This window comes from Carcharhinus amblyrhynchos, chromosome 12 (assembly GCF_965287045.1).
Source record: "Carcharhinus amblyrhynchos chromosome 12, sCarAmb.v2.hapA, whole genome shotgun sequence".
In the NCBI taxonomy this organism is placed as follows: Eukaryota; Metazoa; Chordata; class Chondrichthyes; order Carcharhiniformes; family Carcharhinidae; genus Carcharhinus; species Carcharhinus amblyrhynchos.
The window spans coordinates 56,699,256-56,723,784 of NC_137335.1; the positions used below are offsets into that span (position 1 = coordinate 56,699,256).

General features: G+C 41.3%; 1 protein-coding gene across 5 annotated transcripts in view; it reads right to left on the bottom strand.

Annotated features, from left to right (window-relative positions):
- Positions 1–24,529, bottom strand: part of hhat (hedgehog acyltransferase) — a 200,380-nt gene that overhangs the window by 149,294 nt on the left and 26,557 nt on the right. For all 5 annotated transcript variants that reach the window (XM_080200573.1, XM_080200570.1, XM_080200574.1 and 2 more), the window contains 4 exons: positions 20,512–20,727; positions 18,285–18,456; positions 11,840–11,990; positions 437–472 (listed from right to left, as the gene is read on the bottom strand). In XM_080200573.1, the coding sequence (XP_080056699.1) occupies positions 437–472; positions 11,840–11,990; positions 18,285–18,456; positions 20,512–20,727 (575 nt within the window). The remainder of the gene's footprint in view (positions 1–436; positions 473–11,839; positions 11,991–18,284; positions 18,457–20,511; positions 20,728–24,529) is intronic.

The window sequence follows — 24,529 nt, forward strand, 5'->3', positions numbered from 1 at the left end:
ACATAGTCTACAAAATTGCATTTAATTAATCACCTTACTTAATGAAGAATTGCTTCCAACATGCTACCCTAAGGGCTCCAATGCATTGTTTACCAAGCAACTGACTGAGAAGTATACTTTTGAGTTAATTACTGTCATTTATTAGGAATTGTTTCAGCATCATATTGTGTCAGATGAAATTGTAGTAAAATGGCTGACATCGGGAATCTTGAATTCTCTGGTTCCAAGAGACAAGTGCAGTCACGCAAACATGGGGCTAGAGAATCTGGCCTCACTTGCAGCTGTGAATCTCCATTCCCGCTGCAGTGAATGGGGACTTGGGTGAGCACCAATTTCTCATTTCCTGCTGGCAGTGGTGGCAGGATGTGAACGGCCACAGAATTCCAGCCATGGTTTATCAACTTGAAAAAAGTAAATTAAAAATGTTGTACTTTACCTTACCAGCCAACGGTGTAGTCCAACATCAAACTCCCTAAAGGGAATCATAAGAGTTTTAATTAAAGTAAGTAAGCAAGAACACAAACTTTAACTGTAAATATTTTACTATTCTATTCACATAAATTTGGAAATTCATTTTCCTGAATCGAAATACTGTTTAATCCATCATTTTTATTGCAACATTTCTACACTGAAATAATTAATTACTGGTGAAACTAAATATGCTTTCTTAGAAAAGGAGCTAATTGAACGTTAACTGGGATTGTTTGTTGGAATTAAGTGACATTAGACCTATCTGATTTAATCAGATTAAAATGTTCAATAATATCATTCTTGATGGGGACATCTGTTTAATTTTTGCATTAAGTGCCCCTGCAATCTGTGACTAGATCAATTTAGAATCATTTTTGTTAATGACTGAATTAACAATTTCAATTCATTTTTCTGTTCAAATCGCATAATTCTGTCCTTTTGCTCCCTGAGAACAGTAAAATCAGTAGCACTGGTAATAAGTGAAACCTTTTGTACAATCGCATATCTCTCGATCCATGAATTACTATTACATCTTGAATAAATCGTTGGAGTTTAGAGGATGAGGGGGGATCTTATAAGATAATGAAGGGGATGGGTAGGGTAGAGGTAGAGAGATTCTTCCTGCTTAGAAAGGACTAGAGGGCACAGCCTCAAGATAACGGGGGTGGGGGGGGGCGGCCAGCTTAGATCAGAGTTGAGGAGGAACTTCTTCACTCAAAGGGTGGTGAATCTCTGGAATTCTCTGCCTGTTGAAGTGGTGGAGGCTGCCTCGTTAAATATATTTGAGTCACGGGCAGATAGGTTTCTGATGGACAGGGGAATTCAGGGTTGTGGGGAGAAAGCAGGAAAGTGGAACTGATCCACTTCAGATCAGCTATGATCTTATTGAATGGTGGGGCAGGCTCGAAGGGCTAGATGGCCTACTCCTGCTCCTATTTCTTATGTTCTTATGTAAATCCCAGACCTTACCATCAGGATAAAAGTGTCAGACTAGTACGTGGGATGATGTTCAATTTGTCTAATTATTTGCTGTATGCAAGACTTCCAGGCTGTGGTTTTTAATCACCTTTCAGTTGTGTTGAAATTCACTTAAATTACAGTGTTTCAGGGAAATTACTTGGGGAAACTACGTAAAAGTAGCTGCAGCAATTTGCAAAACATTCTTGACACTTCGTTAAATATAGGGCTCAATTTATCAGGGTTGATTATAGCCTTGTCTATTGTGACAATTAAATGTCAGGATTGATATCAAGCCAAATGGAGTAATAAAATTAAATCAAAAGATTTATAGATTGAACAGTATTTTTAAATTTCTACCTAGGTCCTCTTCAACATCCTAACATCACCATAGATGGAGTTTAATCCAGGCAATGGGCATCTTTGCCATCAGATAGAGAACTAGCTAGAGCCCTGTGTCACCTTTTGTTGGGGAAGGTCAGACGTATCAAGAGCTTAAGAGGCATTTATGTGGCTATAATCCTCTGGGATTAAGGGCCCCAGAGGCAAAATCCCTCCTCTCCCTCATCATCCATCCTCACCCTAGGAAAAACTGTCTGCAGCTTCTAGCAAGCAACTTCCATCCCAACGCCTGGTCATACATTTTTATTCATTCACAGGATGTGGATATCACTGGCTGGGCCAGTATTTATTGCCAATTCATAATTCCCTCCATTTCAGAGGGCATTTAAGGGTCTTTGCTATGGATTTAAAAATCGCATGTAGGTCAGACTATCTAAGGATAGCAGACTTCCTTCCCTAAAGAACATTAGTGAACCAGATGGGTTTTTACAACAATGGTTTCATGATCATCATTAAGTTTTTAATTCCAGATTTTTAATTGGGAACCCTCTGCCCAAACTAGCTACTATGGGGCAGTAATTCTATCCCATTCATCAAAAGAAACCACAAACTGGTGAGAGGTCATTTATCATGTTTTAATTGAAAAAGTTATATCAATCATAAATTCATGGTCATGAGTGATGGGAAGGATAATTAACAGCTCAATTCATACAATGAATTTGCAGATAGATTATGTATGAAATTTGGCAAATCATTTTAACAACCACACAAGTTATTGATGTCAGAACACTGCGTCAGAATATAATTATGCTTCTTGTTACACAGGAAGCAACAATGCAACACAACAACAAACCAAATTAAATGCACATTTAATCCAAGTACAGATATATATGTACAAAATTATTTCCTATTTACACAGAATTCCCATGCCATGCAATACGCCTAAAAATACAAGTTAGATGTTTTTTACATAAATAGCAAATTACTATTTTATTGTTTTGAAATGGATTCCTGTCGTAGGCAGGAATAAATGGCATTTCTGCAATATTATGTGTAATTCAATACAACATAGCAAGATACTCGAAATTTAAGAGCATAAGGAATAGGAGCAGTGAGTAGGATGTTCAGCCCCTCGCGCCTGCTCTGTCATTCAATAAGATGGTGGCTGATCTGCTTGCACCGAGTTCCTCATTTCCATCTACCCCGATAAACTTTGATTCCCTTACCCAGCAAGAATATATTCTACCTCTGCCTTAAAAACTATCAATAATCCTGCTTCAACCACGTTCTGAGGCAGAGTTTCAAAGCCATCCAACCCTCTTGGGAGAAAAAAATTCTCATCTCAGTCCAATAAGAGCAACCACTAATTTTAAAAACGTACCCCCTAGTTCGGGGCTTAGCCACAAGACGGAACATCATTTCCATGTCTACCCTGTCAATACCTTGTCAGCATCTTACATACTTGAGTCAAGTCATTCCTCACTCTTCTAAAGTCCAGTGGAAATAAGCTTAGCCCTTCTGACCTATCCTCATAAGACAACCCACTCAGTCCTCTGAACTGCCTCCAACATCCTTTCTTAAATGAAGAGGCCAAAACCGCACACAATATTTTAGATGTGGTCTCACTAATGTGCTATATAAAAGTAAGAATACTATGCTTCTTATAAGCAAAATACTGCAGATGCTGGAATCTGAAACAAACAGAGAATGCTGGAAAAACTCATTTTTCTGCCGCTGTAAAATACGCCGTGTATTTGTGGGAGGAGATCCTGCCCGATGAACACAAGATGGAAAACTTCAGCATGTTTCTTATTTCAGCAATACATTTCTATTGTAATAGATATGAGCCCATCAATAACTGAATCAAAAAAATAGATTCAGCCGACTTCTACAACTAAATAGAAGTATGTATTTTCAAACTGAAATGTTGCACTAAACATTTCATAGGACATAATTAATGGGCCATGTAATTCAGACTGTGGCAGTAGAGCTTATTTATATTACAACGCAACAACACAATTATGATAGTCAAATCATGAATAAGCCAGAAACAATGTCATCATCATTCCAGCTTCTTGCCTTCCTCTGTCTATCCCATAATCACCACACCTCAATCCTCTATTGACCTTGTTCAAATAACTCCCCATGCTAACATTTGTTTCCTTGCTTAAGTCCTAGAGCTTTTATTCCCTCAGAAATATGATGCCAACTCCCTCATCATTCTCTGATCAAAACCTTCCAATGAGGTTTTCTTCCCAAAATGCCAAAAGCACTTGTTCCTCCTGCAACATAAAACTTTGTTATGGTTCATTCCTTGGCTCCCACTTCCATCATTAATATGCTCCTTTTTGCCAATGTTATCCACCAGCAAAGGGTTCAATATTTTTAAATGGTGCTCAGTTTTACCTTCCCATTTTCTTCCCTGCTGATGCCACAGTATCCAATTGCCTGCCTGACATTAAGAATTTAATGAGCTTAAAGTTGCCCGTAGCATAATATTGGCAAATCACATTGGGTAGAATTTTCCCACTCTTCCCACTGGTGGGATCTTCCAGTCCTGCCAATTTTGACAGAGCCCCCCCCCTGGCTGCACGTTCCCCAGTGGTGGGACGAGCAAGCCACACACTTCGTCTTTGGCTCCTGCAAACAGCAAAGCATCTCTGCTCTTAACTATACCTCTTGCCAGCTGATAACTCAAGCCAACTCCAGAGCAAGGAACCCTAGAACGTTGGTCCTAGGCTGAAGTGTTCTTTCTTTATACTTGATCCATCATCAAGATGTTCTTTCATCCCCACATCACCTACCTATACCCTCATCTCTCCTTTTACTGCCTCATGACTGGACTTCTCCAAAACTCATTTCTATGTTTCCACTGAGGAATGGCAGAACAACCATAATGCTGCAACCTACATTCTCATGCACACACAGGACGGAATTCTCCCAACCCTGCTGTGGTAGGTATGGTGGGGGGTGGGACTCAAAAGTTGAAAACCAGCCTGTGAATAATTAACAAGATTCCATGTGCTAAATCTGGCACAGGAACCCGTCACTCTGGCCAGCAGGACAAGTGCCACCAGAGCCATCCGCCACTACTCATGGTCTCAAAGAGGAGAATTCCACCCCAAGATCCACAGTGGCCACCATCTCCGTCCTGTTTCAGAGAATTGACTAAGGTTTTTGTTTTGCCCTTAAAATTAATTTATAGTCTTGCTCTCCCTATTTCAAGGACATCCAATCACACCCCAGTCATTCGATACCAAAATTGTGTGCAGTTTTGGTCACCTAATTACAGGAAGGTCATTAATAAGGTTGAAAGAGGGCAGAGAAGGTTTACAAGAATGTTGTCGGGACTTGAGAAACTGAGTTACAGAGAAAGGTTGAATAGGTTAGGACTTTATTCCCTGGAGCGTAGAAGAATGAGGGGAGACTTGATAGGGCTGTATAAGATTTTGATGGGTATAGATAAAGTGAATGCAAGCAGGCTTTTTCTACTGAGGCTAGGGGAGAAAAAAAACTAGAGGACATCGGTTAAGGATGAAGGGGGAAAAGTTTAAAAGGAATATTAGGGGCGGTTTCTTCAGAGTGGTGGGAGTGTGGTATGAGCTGCCAGATGAAGTGGTAAATGCAGGCTCACTTTTAACATTTAAAAAAAAAGACCTGGACAAGTACATGGCTGAGAGGGGTGTGGAAGGATATGGTCCAGGTGCAGGTCAGTGAGACTAGGCAGAAAAATGCTTCAGCACAGCCAAGAAGGGCCAAAAAGCCTGTTTCTGTGCTGTAATGTTCTGTGGTTCTAACCTACTTCTTCCCTGCTCCATGTGCCACAATTTGAGCCACTCTTTTCAGTCACCCTGCACTGGGTGCAAGATTTGTTCCCTAACATCTATACTTCACTTCAAAACTTCTGATGCATTTGTTCCTCCACACATGTTTATTATGTGCAGACCCTGTTCTGTCCCTCTGAATCCCTGCAATATATTTTCTTCCTATGGAATATGGGTATTGCTGGCTGGTCAGCATTTGTTGCCCATCCCCAACTGCCTCTGGGAAGGTGGTACGGAGCCATAATTTTGAACCACTGCAGTCCATGTTGTTAGGAATGTGTTAACAGAGCTTCCAAATAAGACTTAATTTGATGTTGATTATTCAATAGGAGTCACTGATATATAAAAGTGGCCACAGGTGGCACTGGGTGGTGGAGGAGAATTGTATTTGGAGTTGGATCAAAGAAATAAAGGTAGTTTATGAAGAAGCTGAACTTGTGTCTCCTTTACTGAACATGGCTCATTCACACGTGGTGTAGGTAAACCCACAATGCTGTTTACTAGAAGGGAGTTACAAGATTTTGATCCAGCAACAGTGAAGGAAAAGCAATATCGTCCAAGTAAGGATGGTGTGTAACTTGAAGACAGTGGGAATCTGAAATAAAGACAGAAAATGCTATAAAAATACAGCAGGTCTGGCAGCATCTGTGGAGAGAGAAAAACAGAGATAGCATTTCAAGTCAATATCTCTCTTCTTCAGAGCTACTGAAGGTGTTGCCGTTTATCTACTGCTTTTGATCTGACAGGTGGTAGAGGTTGCAGGTTTGGTAGGTGCTATCAAAGGAGCTTTGGTGAGCTGCTGTAGCTGCCACTGTGCATTGGTGGCGGAGGCTAAGTATTTCAGGATGTGGATGTGGCGCCAATCAAGTGGGCTGCTTTGCTCTGGATGGTGTAGGCCGATGGCAGCAATCACTAATTTTTCATAACTTTATTTTTATTTAGCCTTTACTTTTTAAGTCAACCTGCAATGAATCATACTTTGTAGACCTTGATTTAAACCTAGATGTGACTGTGCTTTGATTAGTGATCAATTATATAATCTGTGACTTTATGATCTATAGACTTCGACACTTCCCCCCCCAGGATTTTTCTTGTGCATCATATTCATAGCTGTTGTTTTGACTGAACATTGAATTTTATCTAGCTGCACTGCTTAAAAAAATTCCATTGTGAACTGTTACTGTATTGACCCCAGTGAGCCAAGGACACTCTTGCAGCAATGTCTTGAGACTAAGATGACCGACCTCCCAACAACTACAACTATCTTTCTTTGTGCCAGGTATGACTCCAACCAAGCCAGAGTTCCCACAATTCCCATTGATTCCAGTTTTGTGGGGCTCCTTGATGCCACATTCAGTCAAATGATGCCTTGATGTCAGTCACTCTCATCTCACCTCTGGAGTTCAGATCTATTTCCATGTTTGCATCAAAGTTGTAATGAGGTCAGGAACTAAATGGGTCTGGCAGAGCCCAAAGTGAACATCGGGTCATTAATGTGTAAGTGCCACTTGACAGCACTGTCATTGACAATTGCCATCAGTTTGATGATGATTGAGAGTAAATTGATAGGGCAGTATTTAATCAGTTTAGATTTGTATTGCTTTTTGCAGACAACGCATACCTGCACAATTTTTTACGTTGCCAGGTGGAGGTTAGTGTTGTAGCTCTACTGGAACAGCTTAGCCAGGGGCACAGCTAGTTCTGGAGCACATCTCTTCAGTACCATTGCCTGAATGTTATCAAGGCCAATGCATGTTGCACAATCCCATGCCTTCAAACATTTCTTGACTTCACATCGGATTGGATGAAGATTGGCATCCATGATATCCTTGGAGGGAGTGCAGAGGAGGTTTACTAGGCTGATACCGGAGTTGAGGGGGTTGAGCTATGAGGAGAGGCTGAATAAACTGGGCTTGTACTCGTTAGAGTTTAGAAGAATGAGGGGAGATCTCATTGAGACGTATAAGATGATGAATGGGATGGATAGGATAGAGGTGGAAAGACTCTTCCCGCTCAAAAAAGACAGTAGGACTAGGGGGCACAGCCTCAAGATAAAAGGGGGGCGGTTTAGAACGGAGTTGAGGAGGAACTTCTTCACTCAAAGGGTGGTGAATCTCTGGAATTCTCTGCCCGTTGAAGTGGTGGAGGCTGCCTCGCTAAATATTTTTAAGATGCGGGTTGATGGGTTTTTGATAGGAGAGGGGATTAAGGGTTATGTGGAGAGGGCGGGAAAGTGGAACTGAGCAGCGACAGATCAGCCATGATCTTATTGAATGGCGGGGCAGGCTTGAAGGGCTGGATGGCCTACTCCTGCTCCTATTTCTTATGTTCTTATGATATTGGGTACCTTAGGAGGAGGCCAAAAAGGACCTTCCACTCAGCGCTAAGGGCTGAGGATGATGGAAAATCTTCAGTTATGTCTCTTGCACTGATGCATTCATTGCCCCCATCACCAAGGTTGGGGGTATTTGCGGAGCATCCCACTCCAATTAGTTTTTTTTATTGTCTATCACCATTCATGACTGGGCACTGTAGTGTTTAGATCAGATTAGTTGCTTGTGAGATCGCTTAGCTCTTGTCTATTACATGCTACTGGTGCTGTTTGGCATGCAAGTAATCCTGTGTTGTTGCTTCACCTGGTTGACACCTCAGCTGGAATTTTACGGTCTGCCTGTCATGGGAATCAGAGCGAGCGAGGGGCTGACAATAGGACGATTGATCTTGACTGGGATTTCAGAGTTTTGGGATGAGCGAGGCTGTAAAATCTCACCCATCATTATTAGGCACGTTTGGTGCTGGTCCTAGCATGGTCTCCTGCATTCTTCATTGAACCAGAGAGAATCCATGAACTTGATGGTAATGGGAAAGTAAGTGACATGTCAAATAATGAGGTTACAAACGATAGTTGAGTATAATTCAGTTGTTGCTTATAACCCATAAGACCTGATGGATACCCAGTTCTGGCTATCTAGTTCAAATCTGTCCCATTTATCACAATAGTAATATCAGACATTGCAATGGAGGGTATTCTTAATGTGCAGATAGGATTTTCTCTCACAAGGACTGTGCGGTGCTCACTTATACCAATTCTGCCATTGACGGATGCATCTCCAACAAATACGTTTGTGAGGATTCATGAGACAGATTGGTGATGCCTCAAACGTTTTGCTGTATGTAATGAGCATAATAGAAATATTTGTGGTTGTAGTCATCACATTCCTATTGACATATAAAATCCCCACATTTGCTTCAAGCCATAATGTAGGTTTTAAAATAGTTTGCATTAGAAATTTCTGATAGGTCAATATGAGTGTTTATCACACATTCTGCCATTTTTAAAAAAAAAATAAGTGTTTTGTTTTGAATTCCAAGATGTGAATTGTCAGTCATTTTTGCATGGCCTACGAATGAAAATTGGCAACAGTTAAATCAATCTCATGAATTTATTGGCAGCAATGGCACCTTCAAGATTGGAGGGAAAAGCAGAGGAAAATTAATAATTTATAGAACAAATATTTGATTTCCTTAATATTGCTTTGTTTATCTTACCACACTGATGTAGTAAATGCTTAACTCTGTGTTCTACATCAATATCACATTGGGTAAGAATTTATGTGCAATTCAATATCGATTTGTTCCATGAACTTTATGCGCAAATATTTCCATCATTTCAAAGATCTGGTTAGACAATTTTCCGTGGTTTCTGCCCTTTCTCATTGACAAGCCCATTAAAAAACAAATAGAATCTTTTTAGTTAATAAGCAGCAGAATACACGTTGGAGGAATATCTATTTGATATTTATAAATATGCAACACAAAATTCTGTTTGATCAACATGAAATGAAATACTAATATAATTTAATTTAATTAAACCTTTACCTTATTCAGGCATTAAGTGTGTGGTAATTAGATACATGGATCAAGAAGCTGCCAATTTTGATCACTGATATGGACAAGGTTAACCAATTTAAGTGGGGAAGCAACAGAAGCACTTTCATAGGTATGAACACCCCCCCATAACCCTGTCAATTTGGTCATCATACCTCAGGTGCATGGAGTCAAGTGGCAGATAACAAACTAGTGACACTACATTGATTGATGGTTGCCAACCTGCTTGAAAAGTTTGTGATGATAGCGTACCTTTAAGAGATCTTTTTTGAAAATCATATTCTATGCAGCTGTGTTGCCGAGCTCTCTGTAAAAGTCCTTTTATTGCTACTTAAATGGGGTTTCTTTATTTTTACTCTGGGATGTTTTATGACCCTGCATTGTTAGAAGGAAGGTCATGTGTTAGAACCATAGAAAATTACAGCTCAGAAACAGGCCTTTTGGCCCTTCTTGTCTGTGCTGAACCACTTTTTTTGCCTAGTCCCACTGACCTGCACTTGGACCATATCCCTCCACACCCTTCTCATCCATGAACCCGTCCAAGCTTTTCTTAAATGTTAAAAGTGACCCCGCATTTACCACTTTATCCGGCAGTTCATTCTACACTCCCACCACTTTCTGCATGAAAAAGCCCCCCACTAATATTCCCTTTAAACTTTTCTCCTTTCACCCTTAACCCATGCCCTCTGGTTTTTTTTCTCTCCTAGCCTCAGTGGAAAAAGCCTGCTTGCATTCACTTTATCTATACCCATCAAAATCTTATACACCTCTATTAAATCTCCCCTCATTCTTCTATGCTCCAGGGAATAAAGTCCTAAGCTATTCAACCTTTCTCTGTAACTCAGTTTCTCAAGTCCCTACAACATCCTTGTGAACCTTCCCTGCACTCTTTCAACCTTATTTACATCTTTCCTGTCACTAGGTGACCAAAACTGTACACAATACTATAAATTCAGCCTCACCAATGCCTTACACAACCTTACCATAACACTTCAACCTTTATAGTTGGTACTCCGATTTATTCTGGACAGTATTTTTTTTCTAATTTAAGATTTCATTTTCTGTTTGGGCTGGCTGCAAATAATTTAGAAGAGACATCAGACTGAAAACCATGTGTCTCTCTCCCTAGCATTTGGAAATTCTGTTGGTTAGCTGAAAGCAAGGCTTCTTCCCTTCCTAGAATAGAGAATTTGCTATTGGTGGCTCAACCAGAATCTCTCCCTGGTGTTCTGGGAAGCTATTCTGACTCCAAGCCTGTCTGTGTCCCTCAAAAGAACTGCAGCATTCATCCAAAGGGCTCAGCTCCGGTATCACACGAGCATTAGTCTTGGTTGTGTTGAACCTGTGTATAGAGGTTTTTTTATATCTTAAGGAAGTTGATTGGAACATCTTAAATATATGTGTTACAGGTTATACATTATCATGGTTATTTTGTTTTGTCTGCAATTGATAACAGTTATTGCTAGTTTTCTTACTATATGTGTTAACTATATTTTTAAATAAACTTTGTTTGATAAAAGCTCCCTAGTGGGACATTTCAATCATACCTGAAGTGAAACATATCATGCTTATCCTAACCAAATTCAAAGTGCAAAATTTATAATCCAGGTGAGTTTCATAAAACACTTCAGAGTTTCTAACAAATTTAACAACCAATTTATAAACTGTGTTCAAGTTTTCATAGTTTGGGGGGGGGGCGGGGGGTGGTGGTGGTAGTGGTGAATTCTTCATACCAGTTGCATCCCATTCAGCTGCATGGGAAGGCATCAATGGGAGAGCCCATTGACAGAGGCAGGACCAGAGAATCCCGTCACCATCAAACAGCATGCCACTTTCTGGCACCAAGAAACACACAGCTGGGGGGCTGGAGAACACAACCCCTCCCCAACCCCCCCTAGTGTTCATTACATTTTCAGTGCCACGGTTTCTCAAGATCTTCCTAACTTCTGCTACTGCTTAGTGCAAGGATGAGAGTTGGAGTTGGTTAAATAATTTAGTAGACAAGTTTCTGACTTTCTTGGCAGTTGTATTCCATTTCAGGCGAATCAAAGCAAGATAATTCACTTTTAATAATTTACAAATGTTCCTATGCAAGATTGAAAAATGTTTGATTTCTTTTGACTATATTTGCACTTTTATACAGAATATTAATAATAACCCGAACTTGAATGAATGAATGAAATTGAATTTAAACCTTGTGAATTAACATTGTAAGATTATTCCTGAGCCAAAAATATACAAAGAAAATAATTTAAAAATCACAATAAATCAAATGACACAGAAGCCGGTACAATTGCACCTGCAAGATCCCATTCTGTTCTTGATATTTACTTTCAGAATTTAACTGCGCAACTTACCTCCATGTTCCTGTAAAACTATACAGGCTGCTGGTACATCTTGGCAATTTTGGTGATTCAATACCATCCAGACACATGATAATTGATGGAATCCCATAAAGCAGCAGGTATTTCATGTAGAAAAACAATGCATGAGCAAAGCCAAGGCCACCTAGGAGATAAAGATATACAAGTTAAATGAGTAACTGCATGGGAACTGTTCACTGTATAATGGGTTAACTCACAGGTGTAACAATAGTACCCCCTTGTGGCACGAAAAAGATGCTCACATCATTTGCATGAGACAATCCAATCTTTTAACAATAGGCTGAGAAAGCAACCACTGAGACATGGTCACTTATGAATAATTACACACTTTTTAGAACAAATTAGTTTAGAATACTGAGTAATAGTTATGATCATCACAACTTGTCTTCACATAACCCATAAAACATGAAACTCATTTTCCAGTTCAGTGGATTTTTTGCTTGGCTTAAATACCTAACTACATTGTACAATAACCTCTTTTATTGTATCTTATCAAGTTACCACAAAAGTTTGAAAACCCCACTACAGAAGGTATCAAAACTGTGTTACACACAAAGGGCTGAATGTTCCCGTCTCGCCCGCCACAAAATCATTGTGGGCAGGACAACAGACCATGCAAAGGTCCACTGACTTCGGGTGGGATTTTTCACCTTAGGACCAAGTACAGCTGGAAAATCTCACCCAAAGTATTCAATTCTGTCTTACTTTTTGAATACTCTGTGTATAGCAAAGTATCAAAGGCTTCATAAATTTATCCAAATTCATGACTTAGATATCCGTGGCGAGGCATGGTGATCAGCCTCCCTCCCGTTGAGTTTTGTTCTGATGTCTCTGAATCCCAGACTCGGGGTCTTGTTGCTTCTTCTGCAGTGGTTAGTCCTGCAGGTTACTGTTGCCAATGTTTTTTTGTTTCTCCTTCTTATAGATATCCTGGAGGATGGGATTTCTCCTCCACCTCCCTTCCACTGTTAGGTAATATGTAGACCACATCTACTAGAATGATGGATCCTTTGTATTTTTATCACTATCCAAAATAATTCAATTTCTGTCTTGCTGAAATTATGTTATCCAGAATAAGTACAAGATATTCCACCTCCCATTTCCCCCTTTCTGACTTCTCTCTGCAATGTTTATTTCCCAGTCCTGATTTTTTTGTTTGAACCATGTCTCAGCGTTCTCTGTCTAGTTGTTCCCAGTGCATGGCAGCCTCCAGCTTCCGACACCGACTGAAATCTTCCATTCTCAATCACAGCTGGGATCTTTAAATACCACTGAAAGTTAATGGGATTTTGGCAGGAATGCCAAATTTTCCATTCTTGCTCGTATCAGGCCCCACTGTATTCATTACTACATTGACATTTCAGCAAGATTTCTTCTCATTTTATGCCGAACCCCTGAGTTTTCTTAGACTCCTGTTCTTTAAACCTATTTTTCCCTTGCCATCAATATTCCTACGTTTTCCTGTCAAATTTTGTTTACTTTAAAGCCGCTCGCCTTTCTTATGGATCCCTCCCCAACACCCCACGCCCCCTTTAATAGTTTAAAACCTTTGCCACCTTCTTATTGATCCTTTCCATGAAGGCACAGTCCCATTCTGGTTCAGATAGAACATGGCCCATCAAGACAGCTCTTTCCTGTCCCATAACTGATGCAAGTGTCACATTAGTATAAACTCCCTTTTCCACACCCAACCCTTCAGCCACATATTAATTCTCCTGATGTCTCCACTACCATACCAATTTGCACATCGTTCAGAGATAATCTGGGGATTATCATCTTGTGGTCCTGAATTTCAATTTGCAGTCGAAATCCTGTTAATCTTTAAGCAGGGCTTCTTCCCTGTTTCTACCTAGGTTGTTTGTTCAACTCGATTATCTCATTCATTTGAAGTTGCTCTCCAGCCATTACAAGGTATCCCTTATCCTGACACTGGATGGGCAACACACCTTGTGGGATTCACCTTCTTAGTTGTAAAGGATCCTATCTTTCCCCCTAATTATTAAAAGCCCCGTTACTGATACATTTCCATTCGGTTTTTCCCCATGCTGGATTCTTCTGAGCCCCAGAGGTTTAGTCTGCATTGTGGCTGCCCTCTCTACAGATTTCTCATCATCTACATTGGTAGTGAGTACATTGTACCTGTTGCACAAGCTATTACGCAGTTGAATTCATCAACAATTTTCAAACTTGTTGGCAGTCTTCCCCTTAGTTGTCACCACCCAACTCACCATCATTCAGCACAGCAGAGCACTATCTTTAGAAATGATAAAAGACTGCATAAAAATTAATCTCTTGCACCAAACTGTAGAAAATGAGAAAGATACAGGTACTGTGCCTCCAATATTAATCTCTTGAAAATAAAATAGTGTTCCACTTAAATTAGATTAGTTTCTTCAGTAACAATCTATTATTCACCAAACTTTTGATTTTTAAACTCATTACTAATATTGCAAAGGATTTTTCTTACGATATCTTTAGATGAAATGCTGCATTATCCAGCTTGACTTGTCAATATTTCATTACCATTTATATGGTCAGGTTCATTTTAGAAATAACATGGTGGATATTCAAAACCTAGAATACTTTTGTTAATCCAATTCTCAATCCATATTGTCATCTCTCCAAACATAAACCCCACAACTCTGAAACGTATTGCTTTCGGTAATGTCATGTATCAGATCATTTTCAATTTCATGTAGGATGAAAAAGAAAAGTTACTTTTGTTAATTCTTTGCTGGCCAGGACAATATTTGTTGTTCATTCCTAAGAGAAGGTGATAGTGAGCTGCCTTCTTGGGCCATTGTAGTCTACTGGTGTACATTGACAATACTGTTAGGAAGACAATTTTAGGGTCTTGACTGAAGAAAGTGAAGGAATGGTGATAAAGGGCTGTATTTTCATCCAGTATGCCGGTATATGGAGTCAGGTATTTCCTGGACTGTGTAACTCAGGAGAATGTGCCATCAAATGTGGAATTGCAGTTCTTGGGGGGCTATTTGGAGGCAGCCACAGGGATTACCAGATGCCAAGGTAGGCTGTTCAATAGGCTCATCTCTATCTCTGTGAATTTACCCCAGTTGTAATAATGACAGAAAAACAAAGAACTGTCCCTGAGCTCTCAGAACTTGCCCCCACACACTCGCCAGGCCTAGTCATGTCAATCATGACCCCACCCTACCCCCCACGGTCTCTCATAACCTCCACGTCAATCAGTGGCACTTCCTTTGCTGTTCACCCACTATACACCCTGTACCGAATCAATAAAGTCCATAGTAACAACAGGCAGGATACCCTCTTCCCCTCAGCAGGACACTACCTCAGAGGAAGGGATGGAAATGCAGCCTGGGAGATGGTGGCAGCACATATTAGTGCAGGGCACTGGCCAGGAAAACTGTGAAGCAGTGCTGCAAAAAACTGAAGGATCTAATCCGTGTAGCAAGGGTAAGTGTTTAACCTCATCTAGCATTTTCCCCTTAAATGACTCCAGATCACCCCATCCCCAGCAGCCTGCATGCTTTCAGTCCCTGACCCACAAACACCTCCCTCCAACCTCCAAGAGCATTACAACCCTTGCCCTCTGAGGGCCATCCCCGTCATTCTGTAGGACTAGTGCTATCAGATTTTACATGGCTCCTTCCGTCCCCACAGGAGAAGAGTATCATAATCACTTGGAGAGGGTGAAGACAGGGGATGGTGAGCCTGAGATCCAGGTCCTCAATCTCTGATGAGTGGGCACTGGAGCTTGCAGGAGAGGAGGGCATGTGGACCATTAGTGACAGCATGGTCGGACTGGAGCATAGAAATGAGCACCTGACAATCCTCCACTTGTTGGAGAAATCTCAAGTAAGTTGCTTGCCCAGATTCCTCTCCCTCCCTTGCATTTAACCTTGTGTCCTGTGCTACAGGAACGGACCCCAATGCGCCTGGGTTATCTGGCATCGCGGCCCTCACAGCTGCTCCTATGCATCCTGCCCCTGACAGCTCAGAAGACTCCTCAGAGAAAGCTGATGAAGTTTTGTGTCAGCTTTCACCTCGCAACTCACCATCCCAGAGACTCTCACATCAGTGGATCAAGTCAGTGGCAAGGCATCTGGGTTACTCTCTGGTGCGCACAGCGCATCTGCTGATGTGCTTCGGGTGGAGGAGAGGTCATCCTAAGCCTCTGGCGCCCTGGGGCTTGCCGGAGACAAGGATTCAGCTGGCCCCAGGCTAATGCTGGATTTCTAAAATCTCTTCCCCATCTGCTGCTGGAAATGCAGCAACAGAACCACGGAATGAAGGAGGGACCAACAGGAACGCTGGCCCAACTGCGAGGCTGTTGGGTGGAGTTTCAAAGCTTTAAGTGGATCAAATATTGCCTGTCTTGTGTGGTTCCCAGGCCAACACTCTTCCTCTTCCTGCTGGGCAGCCTCCTTCTCAGTGATATCCGGCTGGTTGGCCTCCACATCCTCCTCCTCCGAAAGGTCTCCTCACTGCTGCGCCAGGTTGTGTAGGGCACAGCACACCATCACAGTACGGGACAATATCGGGGGCTCTAACGGAGGTCCCTGACAGAGTGGTTCAGGCACCTGAACCACATCTTGAGGAGGTCTATGCACAGTTCTACTATTGAACGCGTGGCAACGTGGGCCTCATTATATTGGATCTCTACCTCAGTCTCAGGCCTCCGCACAGGCATCATGAGCCAAGACCAAAGCAAGTACCCCATGTCCCCCATGAGCCATCCCTACAACCTGGGCTCCACCTCAAAGACCTCCAGGACATCAGAACTCCTCAACATAAAACTATCATGCACACTGCTGGGGTGGCATAGACATGCATAATGTTCAGCTGATGGTCATTCACCAACTACACATTTATTGAATGAAGCCCTTTCTGTTCATGAATCTTCCTGGATTCTTCACTGCAGCCTTGAAGGCAATGTGGGTGCAGTTGATGGCCCCCTGCACATTTGGCACCCTGCAACGGCTGCAAGTCTTACAGCCCGGGCTTCCTGCTGGGTCTGGTCCAGGTAAAATTTAATATACTGGCCAGCCCGGGCATACAGGGCATCTGTGACCTTCGTGACACACTTGTGGATGGATGAGTGGGAAATGCCACAAAGGTCCCTGTTGGCAGTCTGGAAGGAACCTGTGGCATAAAGGTTTAAGGTGGCCGTCACTTTCACAGCTACCAAGAATGGGTGCCCCACCGTGGCCCGAGGTGTCAGGTCCTGCAACAAATGGCAGAAGTGCCGCCCTGTCTCCTTTTGGAGTCAAAGCCGTCGGTGGCATGTGATGTCCGACAGTTGCTCAAAAAGGACACTTGCATGTCGAACTGCCGGGGTCTCCGCTCCCTCCTTTGCCTGCACTCCCCCCACCCTTGGGGCGAATGGCGGCCACGTCCTGCTCCAAAGGAAGCCTCCCTCTATTCCTGTGAGTGGTGAGGCCTAGGACTCCTCTGCCCGCAATTCCTCCTCCTGCTCCTCCTCAGCTCCAGCAGCAACCAAACGAACAGCAAGATCAATGGGTTGCATTGAGGAGGTCTATGCACAGCTCCACTATTGAACATGTTTTGGGGCGGGGGGGGGGTCCCCACTCTGAAGAGCAGGGGGTGGAGGAGTGGAATGTGGGGAAGGGGAGAGACAAATGGAGATGTTGAAGAACTCTGCTTGCCCCCAGCCCAGCAACACACACTTCCCATACCCCCTCCAATAGACCCCAGCATAGGAACATAGCACTCCCCATCTCACAAACGCACACCCAGAACCCACGCAGTAGTGGCCACAGACAGTACTGCTTGACAAGTGCTGACGCTGCAGCATTGCCACTTCAGAGAGTTTCCAGCCCAGCCCCCACCAACAACAGTGCTTGTTGCTGCCACCACTAGGACCCAGAGTCAGCAGTATGACCCGAAGTCTGACTGGGTTCCGTCTTAACAGGCTGAAGGTGGGCCCCATGAACAACAGCAGCCCTCCACACACCCACAAGCCCCCTCATCACTACCAGCCACACACTCGCAGGAACCCCACCCCCCCCCACTCCCCCGCAACTTATCACCCTACTCAGTTGCCTGAATGCGACTTTTATGCTTCAGGTGTTTTCCTGACTGATCTGGCTACAGCAAACAAGGTCATTAGGGAAAGTCAGCTGAGATAATTAGGACTGAAACTTGCTAATTACAATGTGATGAATGCAAAAAAATTGCAAATTGACATTTTGCCCACTTTGGGTGGGGTCCCGATCACACTCATTTTATTTCCTGGTTAAAATGGGCGCAAAAACAGGTGCCATCCCCACTAGTCACATCATGCCCGGTTTTACAACTTCTTCCTGCTGCAAAACGGGCCTGATGATGTTGTGAAATTCTGTCCAATGCCTTCTCTAACTCAAGAGCACTTGCATATTCTATTAAAAAGAGAAAATGATCTTGCACTAACCTAAAGTCCAGTAGGAGGCAGATTCTAATATTGTTTCTTGCTGCTGAATTGCATGAATATACATCAGTTGAAGCATGGACTCTGTCAACCACCACCAGAATAGAATGCGCATTCCACTCCGTAACAAACACATGAGATCTGTTTTGGGGACAAATGTCTCTGCTTTTCGCATCTGTTTTGTTTTGGAAGTAAAACAGAAACAGAACAAATGAATCCACTGAGAATTACATAAGTACATATTTATTTCATTTGTTTTTTTTAAGTGGTTACCAACTATGTCCCCAATTAACACAACAGCTTCTCAAGTGCTGATATACTTTACAGAGGACTTCTCATCAATCGTTTCAGATGCTTGACAATTTCTCACTTTTCTTTATTCCAACAACATTCATTGTAAAACTGTGACAACTAAAAATTCTATTCCAGCTTCAAACAATATTTAATAAATTCCCAATTGTTTTCCCTTATTTCAAAACCAACATGTAGCATGCCTTTTAGACTAACTAATCAGTGCTGTTCCACAGATTTGATGCCTTCCATCTATTATTGAAGAGTCTACTTTCACATTTAGAGATGTTAGATAACCTGTGGATTTGCTTTGCAGGTTTCTTCAAAACACCAATGTGCACAAGCTACTTGCTGTCACTTATTCATCTGCCAAATCAATGCCCAGCACCACTAGCTCCCTCTGTAACTGGTTTTACAAATAAACTAGTGAAAAATAGTGGATTAGCATTCTCCAAACTTTCAGTTGTTTTGAGTCAAATGTCCATTTGAATAAATGAAGCATTTTTACAAAAGCAGGCCCCATCAAGTGTTCATTATATTTAAATTTCAACTCCCTCATTGTTCCATCTTTCAAATGAAATATACAAAGTTATCTCCTCACTGCAGTCACGATTGAACACAAGGGTGGTGAGGGTGGGGGAGTGGAATTCTCTGGCCTCTATGCAGCGTACTTCTCGTGGTGGGGAGGCACCATGCCATTCACCGTTCAATGGATCTCCCATTGATTGAATCTCAAGCTACTGGGAACTCCGACACCACGATGCACCGTTGGCAGGGTCCCAAGCATTTTATTTTAGGATGGTGTCCTTGACAAGCAAACAAAAAGTCTGTGTTTATAATGAAGTGGAAGCTCTAGGTGGCATGGAGCTGGCCGTTCTTCCATTCACTGAAAATAGGGTAGGGTCCCTGTAAGAAGCCTTCTGCATTTTTCTAGATGGCATTTCATTTCATATGCAGGCCTGCTTGCAGCTGTATTTTTGTTCCCAAGTGGCATAGCACCTGTTTATTGTTTGTTTCTCTTCCTGCACTGGGCAGACTTTCATCTGTCTCCACGGCCTGTTTTTCCTGAAACAAATCACCAGCTTGTCACCAGAGGTTTATGGCAACAACTATTGGGGAAGGGGGGGGAGATGCAGTTTTGCTGCAGTGCTTAAAAGGCAACAGCTGTTTAAAGGGCCAGAAGGGTTCAAAATCATTGATGATTGAAAGAGGAACAAATAAATGCCTGAAATGAGAGAAAATAAACTAACATCTTCATTTGTGGCAAGAGTTCCCACGTTGCCATATTTCTCTTGGTTCCACTAATGTAGAATTATCTTTGCTCAAAACATTTCAATTCCACTAATTGCTGTTGTTATGTGCCTAATCGACAGAGCAAAGTCCCAGCAACAACAGATCAGCTGAATGGCTACTTCAATTTAACATGAAAAAGGTACAGAAATCAGATTCATGTGAACAATGTAGTGGGGAGAAGATCAACCATACAATAACGCATCAAAACTTCCAAGTATGTCATTTTAAAGTTCTCTCTGAATTCAAGAACTTGTTCAAGTAACTCTGTACAAGATAATTACTTAAACCTGGCCATGTTAGTTATTCAAGCAATACACATGGCCTTTGTATAGTTTAATTCAAAACATTGCCGGACTTTCTTCCTATTACAAAACAAAACATTATACACTGTGTGGAGACGCCAATGCTGGACTGAGGTGGGCACAGTAAGAAGTCTCACAATACCAGGTTGAAGTCCTACAAGATTTATTTGGAATCATGAACTTTCAGAGCACCACTCCTTCAACAGGTGAATAATTTATTAAATATTGTTGGACTTTAACTTGGTGTTGTGATACTTCTTATTATGCATTGTGTTATAAACAATCAGCTTTAAATTTTAAAGCAAAGGTTCTGTTTCCAAAGAGATGTGAATATATTAATTCACCTGGTTATTGAAGTCATCGTAGCAGATGATGGGCCCATTGTGAAATACAGGGTAGTAGAATACATAAGCTAGCAGCCAACAGAAGGATACGAAGCGCCTTTGAGGATTATCACGTTGCCAGCAGTATTCGAGGCTGAAACTTGTGTAACGCAGATTGCAAAGAGCCAAGCAGAATAACAGCAGGAAGTACTCATTCTCTGTCTCATACCATCGTTTCTAAAACAAATAGAAAGTATTATCCTTGACATAAGGAAAAATAAATACACAATTCTCATCATCGTCTGGAAGATTATCAGTGGACGGAGGGGAGATTGTACGAATATATAAAGAAGTGATTCAATTAAGCATTTCTGATATAGCATTTAATGAATGTCAACAGAACCACTAAAGGTTTGGCTGCATAGTGGTAATACTACGGTGCTAATGATCTGGATACAGAATTTCAAATCCCCATCATGGTAGCCGGCAGATTTGAATTCAATTAATAACTCAGGACTGAAATGCTAGCTTCATTAGTAACAATTATGAAATTAGCAGATTGTTGTAAAAACCAATTTGGCTCACTAAAAATCCTTTAGGGGAGAAAGTCTGCCATCCTTATCCAGTCTGGTCTACCCATGACTCCAGATTCCCAGCTATGTGATTGACTGTTAATTGCCCTGTGAAATGGCATAGCAAGCCATTAGGTTGTATTAAACTACTACTACAGAAAAAAATAAATTTGGCTCATCACATTTTCCTGTCCCGTCCACAAAGATGTCCGGTGGCGTCAGGGTCAGAAAATGCCACCTGTGTGTACATCATGTGGACTGTGGCAGCTCATCACTGCCTCCCTCAAAAGGCAATTAGAGACAAGGCAATAAGTGTGGCCAGTGAGACTCACTTTCCAAGAACAGACAAAAAGACATTAAATTAGCAGCTGAAACTCATTATCAGTTATTATTATTTATAACGAATGCAGAATTTCTTTAATTCTGATCAGGACCAAGTCCTGATATTTATTTCCATTGCCCACTGGTTGCCCTGAACATCAAGTTCGTTCTTTCAGTCGAAACCTACAGAACTTATGTAGGCTTCCATCACTGCTGTCTGCCCCTTCTTAACAAAATAATGTACTGTTAGAAGCATATTCCAGTTGGAGATAAAACAAAAAAACTAACTATTTTCAGGTTTAAAGTGTTAAACTATATAATCAATTTCACTTAATTCAATGTGATTTGTTACTTGGTTAACGCAGTTATATAATGTCATTAGTAAGATAGTTGGTTGGAAAGCAGAATGACAGAAACTGATAAACAGCACAAATTAAAGCAAAAATTCAGCACAAATTAAAGCTAAAATAACCAATTATAAACATAATGGTTCATTGCAAAATCTACATATGTAAGCAGCATGATCAAGAAGACAACATTACAATAACGTGGAAGCTAAAGAAATAAATGTGGCACTAAAATTAGCATTAATGTACTGTCACAATAGAGAAGATTTGCTTTCTCTTGTTGAATTAGAAAGTTCTCGGTACTAATTTGATAACATTCATTTGAAAGCAAATAAAATCTTAAAATGCCAGACAACCCATTCCAGTACAAGTTGTACACACATTTCAAACTTAACTCCACTGGTTTTGGCCTGGATTCACTGGATGATCAGGAAATACATACGTTACTAAATACTGCATAGAAGTAGTGAAACTATGCTGCACAAGTCAAAATCACCCAGTATAAATTGATTTTTTTTTCAAAAAGCTAATTAATTTTTCCACAAAGTCTTCTCCATAGTTACAGTTATTGTCCCTTCTCACTTATTGCAGCATTGTTACCATGTCTCTTTATCAGCTCTGCACATTTCTTTTCACCAGAGGTCCAGCAAGTCCATTCATTGCTCCAGATTCACTCTTGAAAGAAATTTGCCTCCACCTAGTGATCTAAACAGGAATTTGCAAAACTTGTTCAATTAACCTCCCTCACCCAATCCAGAAAGTGAAGGTAGTTTAGGCAAGAATTAGCATCTCAAACTCATAGGCATAATTGCTCCCATTTCCAAGGCACTGTCAGCACTTAAACCCTCACAGGTAGCAACAGAATGTGCCCATTTTAATTTCAACCAGATAGTTTGCAAGGAGGCAATTCCATGTATTCAGCTGGCAGCTTCCCTCCAGTTATTATTCTAAAAAAATTGAAGGCCAGCTCTCACTCCTTTTGTTTTTGATCAGTCAAGATTTGTGCTATTTCTATCTATAGCACTCAGAAGAACAGACTTAAATTGAATCAAATCAGCACACTGAAGGTTGTTTTTAAACTAAAAGTTGCACACTCTGATCAATAAATAGATGCAATGCAACATCCTACATATACAATGAATAAATTTCACTACATTGTCCCACTGCGTCATTTAATTTCACTTTACTGTTGTTCTACTTCAGAAAATTAGTTGGTGAAGGACAATACTGGAGCCAATCTCTGTTTAGATTTACATTGATTTAGAGTGAAATGTTAAAGCCTATACCTCCTAATTAAACTATAACACAATTTCAACAAGTTTATGCACTGAGGTGAATGTACTCTATCTGCACATAATTAAACACAATTATACAATTAATGAGAAAGGAAAGTCAATTGCTAGCTCCTTCACTGTGTAACGAATTGTGGTCAACACCAACGAGTTCCAGAAAGCTCTGCAATAGTTCAAAGGAAAACCAATTTCTTGGGTATCCATTCCTGAACAGCAAGAATGATCTCTGGAATGAAAAGCTTGTCATACGAGGAACGGTTGAGGACTCTGGGTCTGTACTCGGAGTTCAGAAGGATCGGGGGATTGTATTGAAACTTACAGGATACTGTGAGGCCGGGATAGAGTGAACCTGGAGAGGATGTTTCCACTAGTAGGAAAAACTAGAACCAAAGGGCACTACCTCAGACTAAAGGGAGATCTTTTAAAACAGAGATGAGAGGAATATCTTCAGCCAGAGTGGTGAATCTGTGGAACTCTTTGCTGTAGAAGGCTGTGGAGGCCAGGTCATTAAGTGTCTTTAAGACAGAGATAGATAGGTTCTTGATTAGTAAGGGGGTCAGGGGTTATGGGGAATAGGCAGGAGAAATGGAGATGAGAAAACTATAGCCATGTTTGAGTGGCAGAGTAGACTCGATGGGCTGAGTGACCTAATTCTGCTCCTATGTCTTATGGTCTTATGGAGGAGATTACTGGGATGGGGAAGGACAAGGCCAGAGAGGAATTTGAAAACAAGAGTCAGAGTTTTAAAATCAAGATATTGCTCGACTGGGAGCCAATGTACGTTAGTGAACACAGGGGTGATAGTGGTTTGGGACTTGTTGCGCTTTAAGACACAGGCTGAAGAGCTTTGGATGACCTCAAGTTTACAGAAGATAAAATGTGGGAGACTGGCCAGCACTGAATTGGAATAGTTGAGTTCAGAGCTATCAAATGCAGGGATGAGGCTTTCAGTTGCATATGTGCTGAGACAGGGGCGGTCTTAGAGATGATAGATAGCATGAACATGATGTTGAAAGCTCAACTCAAGTTGAAACATGGCATTGAGATTGTGAACTTGACTGACTTAATCTCAGACTGCTGCAAGGGAGAGGGATAAAGTTAGTGACTAAAAAACTCAGTTTGGATTGGTGACCAAAAACAATTGCTTCACCGAGTAACCAGAAGGCAAATGAACGATAACTAGCCTTCCAATCAAGGGAATCAACTACACCATTTACTTTACAGACTATCAAAGGTAGTAAAGTTGTCATGTCAATTATATTGTTAAAATTGAGAGAAACAACTGATGGGTGTTAACGTCTTTGATCACACAAAAACAGGAGATCCATAGCTACATACATGGCTAAATGTTTCTTGGAGAGAGGGCATGCAGTGCTTACTGGGGCATTTCATGCCTTCTGTGACTCACATCAGTGACTGGAGTGTATCATTACCCTGGGGAATGATACTTTGATTTAAGTTTGCTTTGGACATTTTATTTTGGTTACAGTTCTTGTAATTAATTCTT